This window comes from Anabrus simplex, chromosome 13 (assembly GCF_040414725.1).
Source record: "Anabrus simplex isolate iqAnaSimp1 chromosome 13, ASM4041472v1, whole genome shotgun sequence".
In the NCBI taxonomy this organism is placed as follows: Eukaryota; Metazoa; Arthropoda; class Insecta; order Orthoptera; family Tettigoniidae; genus Anabrus; species Anabrus simplex.
The window spans coordinates 52316235-52320742 of NC_090277.1; the positions used below are offsets into that span (position 1 = coordinate 52316235).

The following is a 4508-nucleotide window of genomic DNA, read 5'->3' on the forward strand; positions in this document are numbered from 1 at the left end:
TAGAGCCTAAAATTCTAGGTCTACTCATCACAAAGGCGGTCACGATTCGAATCCTAGTCAACAAACCAGTGATTTATGAAAGTCGCATCCATGTTGTTCGGATTTCACAGAAAACTGGAGGTCCTGTGTCAATAAACACAACGTAATATTAACAACCACGTAAATCTGAAAGCTAGCTTTCTTGCTTATGTCGAGAGGAAAGCATGCGAGAGAAATTTTTCGCTGCAATTCTCGTAATGAGTATTGCACCAGCATAATGGATGGGTGCAGTCCAAACTGTGTCAGTCAAGAGGGACCCTACCTAGGGGTAGAATAATGTGGGTCAAGTTCAGAGTGACCAGGCGTGGCACTCCGCCTCCTTGAGAAACCTACCTGCCTCAATTACACCACAGCGCACAATACTATATAAAGTGGACACAAACCAGAGAAACACTATCTTCTCGTCAACGATCAACCAACAATGGCATACAAGGTGAGTGGAGTCAGTGGTTCGTGAAGTCAGTTCGTTTGTGCTTCATACAGTGCGAGAATCGTGCAGTATCAGGGAATATCAGGGAAAGCGTTAAATTGCTCCAATTTTATCCAAGTGTTTTTTTATAGATTACAGTGACTTTTTGTCTTCTAATTCGATACACCAGTGAATGAAGACACTTTTTAAAATATTCAATATCCCTGGAACGGTTTGAGGGATTTTCTCGGGATGAGAAACAGTTGTCATTCAATACCTGAACAGGCTACGGCGAGCCTCCTCTCAGGCCAGCAAGAATTGTGTCAAGCGTGTGATTTTCGGAGAAGGTAAGGAGGGGTGCAGTCGTGGCCTAAAATCGGATATAGGCTGCTAATAGAAAGGTTCGAACCCTCTATACTCCCAAATGAATCTACGCGTTTTCTCCTGTGAAATACTTTCAGTTATGGAACTACGACATCATCGACGTAAATTAGTATATTTTGTCATTATACTTAAGTGTTAATTTTTCTTTTTCTTTTTTTTTTTTTTTTTTCAATTTTCGGTTTGTTTGAAAGGAATACAAACATCCCATATTTTATTCTACATTTTGAAATAACCTCGTTTCATTAGTTTCTACCTAAACGTGGTCATCGAGAACACGCTTTTGCCCGGCTGGTCGGACAGGCGACGTGGCAAAGAGGTAACACACCATCACTTTAGTGCCAACGTTAAGGATACGTCATATACACAGACGCAGCCAGCTATAGAATGGTAGGGTGGTGGTTCCATTTAGTGCCAAAGTTGAAAATATTTGAAACCTTTACCTTTCACTAACTCGCGGACACAGACGATTCATTATAGAGAAAATCATTGTACCCATTACTTTTTTCACAATCTTCTTTACGTGACACTGCCACAGATAGGTCTTATGGCGATGATGGGATAGGAAAAGACCAGGAGTGGAAGGGAAGCGGCCGTGGCATTAATTAAGGTACAGCCCCAGCATTTGCCTGGTGTGAAAATGGGAAACCACGGAAAACAATTTTCAGGGCTGCCGACAGTGGGGTTCAAACCCACTATCTCCCGAATACTGGATACTGGCCGCACTTAAGCGACTGCAGCTATCGAGCTCAGTAAAGGTCTTTGTAAATTGGGAAAAGGACTCTCTGGACTAGCAAGGTAATATCCAACCTGAAAATAAGAACAGAACAGTTGACGAACAGGTATTATATCGGAAGGATACGAGCCTATCAAACGTTGGTAGAATTATACTAATGTCAGACTACGTCATATATGTTTCACAGGATGGGACACAAGGGAACTGAAACGAAAACCAACGTTATTAGACAGTTTTTGAAACCTTCTACAGTGTGTTTAAATAAACCTCATTAAATTTGTGAAGTTTGTGAAAATATAGAGATGTATAACCTATATCTGTATTTTAGGAAATATTACTGAACTATTCGTGATGAGACTAAAGTCAATCTAATACCCTAAACTAGATTATTTCTGCTAGAAATTTCCAGGCTTCCGCAACCCATCCGACTATCCTGTAGATAGATTTGCATAAGAAAAAAGGAGTTAAAAATATTTTATGTGGAAATTTTGATAGGGCGGTTAGGATGGAAGAGAACAAGAGATGACTAGGAGGTCGGAGACGAAATTTGAAACTGAGCAGATTGACACAAATGGAGAAACTTTATCTTAGGTTAATTTAATTTAGATCACTTAAGGACTTTTACTGGTTTACGAACTACAAATCATTCTTAACCTAACAGATGGCACTGGAGAATGTGAGTGTTCACTTGTCCGTCACAGTTTGTATCGTAAATCTGAGTAACAGTTCGAAATTCTTCATGGTACGCCCAACCTTAATTAAATCAGCACATAAAGGTAAATATCACGAAATGAGAAAACCACTTTTTTTCATTCCCGAAGGAGAAAACATCCTCTGAATTTTATGTTAAAAATGACTAGAGGATATATCAGTGCAAAATCCTGTTGCCTTTTTTTTACAAGTTGCTTAACGTTGCACCGACACAGATAGGTCTTACGGCGACGAAGGGGTAGGAAAAGCGTAGGAGTGGGAAGCAAGTGACCGCGGCCTTAAGTAAGGTACAGCCCCCAGCATCTGCATGGTGTGAAAATGGGAAACTACGGAAAAACCAGCTTCAGGGCTGTCAACAGTGGGGTTCGAAACCACTATCTTCCGCATGCAGGCTAACAGATCGCACCCCTAATCCCACGGCCAACTCTCCCGGTGTGTTGTTGCTTCTTTTAAATATCTGGGTCACGGCAAATGTGGAGTACATGTATTCTAACATTTTTTAAAGTTTCTAAGAACATGCAATTAAGATTATTTGCGCCTCATATATTAGTAATGTTTGCTTCTACTTGTTCTCAGAAGTATTTTCACATATAAACTATACCAGCCCGCTTGAATGACGAACACGCTGGTGCAGTTGAAAACAAGAAACTCATATTTTAGTGTAATGATTTGTAAATGTAAAGAAATGAAATTAAAATTAACGACACTGTATTTTATTGTTCTTTTAGAGAAGCCTAAAAGATATATGAATCGTAAACAGTGTTTGTCTAAGAATAGGTAACAGTCACTGTAGTCACTGTCTCTCTGTGCCTGCATCAAACGGTTCGTTCCCAACTACGCAGTGCTTGCTGGCTTTGCGGGTTGTTTGCTCGTACATAATTTCGCCTCGAACTTCACGGGGCTAATCTACTGTAACTGCCTCACTTTATAGTAATGGAGTATCTTCAAGTACAAGATAACTGGATTATCCAGGCTTGTAAATTCAATTTACTGGAAGGTTTTTCAATGTCTCAGAATCTTTATTCCAACGGGAAGAAAATGGGAGGTGTAATAGGAAAAATATCAGAAGTAGTAGTACAAGCAGTACCTAACAAAACAAACGCCCTTTTTACCACCATACAAACCTAATAGTGGACCATTAAGAGAGTTAGTGTTACTACTAGCGAAACAGGGCTGGAGACACATACATTATCCAATTGGGAAAACAATATCTAGTACAAAATCTTTCATGAAAACCCCAACTTCACTGATAGTTTTTCTTTTCTTTTCTGTGTCCACAGTTCGTCGTCTTCGCCGCCCTCGTGGCCGTCGCTAAGGCCGGATTCCTCGGCGCTCCAGCCGTCTACGCCCCCGGCGCTCCTTTGGCCGCCCGTGCCTACGCCGCTCCCGTAGCCTACGCCGCTCCCGCCTACGCTCACGCACCCGTAGCCTACGCCGCTGCCCCCGCCGTTGCTAAGGTCGCTGTAGCCGCCCCCGCCATTGCCAAGGTCGCCGTCGACACCGACTTCGACCCCAACCCAAGCTACAGCTACGCTTACGACGTCAAGGATGCTCTGACCGGAGACTCCAAGAACCAGCAGGAGAGCCGTCAAGGAGATGTTGTCCAGGGTAGCTACAGCCTGGTTGAGCCCGACGGCACCACCCGTACCGTAGAGTACACCGCTGACCCCGTCAACGGATTCAACGCTGTAGTGCACAGAGCTCCCGCTGTTGCCGCCGTCGCCAAGGTCGCCGCCCCCGTCGCCGTAGCTCACGCTCCCGTAGCTTACGCCGCCCCTGCCATTGCCAAGGTCGCCGCTCCCCTCGCTTATGCCGCCCCCGCCTACGCTAAGGTCACCGCTCCTCTCGGTTACGCCGCCCCTCTGGCTGGTAGGGCTTACTACGGTTAAACTTTAACCTTCTGCTAAGCCTAATAACATCTTCTCTCTGCACAACCGGCAACTATTTATTTCTCTTAGATTAAGAATGTAAATACACAAATAAATATTGAAGTACAATTTTGATCAGATTTATTTCTTTACACCTGCAAATTCCTAGTCATCTTTGGTCAACGAAGAGTTTTTAGGAGCAGCCTTTTTCGCTGGTCAAGGTGGCCATTTCAAGACTAATTTGGGTAAACATTGCATTGCTTTTTATAGTTGCTAAGAAGAAACACTGTGGTAGAGACATTGGAACACCGGAAAATCCATACAACTTTGAAGGTGGTGTGTGAGTTACGATTAATGCTCATCT

The 4508-nt window shown here is 43.1% G+C and overlaps 1 protein-coding gene across 1 annotated transcript; it reads left to right on the forward strand.

Annotated features, from left to right (window-relative positions):
- Positions 1-460: 460 nt before the first annotated feature.
- On the forward strand, positions 461-4165 carry LOC136884758 (cuticle protein 21-like). The gene is made up of 2 exons (XM_067157049.2): positions 461-472; positions 3557-4165. The coding sequence occupies exons 1-2, from the start codon at positions 461-463 to the stop codon at positions 4163-4165; spliced, it is 621 nt and encodes a 206-aa protein (XP_067013150.2).
- The last annotated feature ends 343 nt before the right edge of the window (positions 4166-4508 follow it).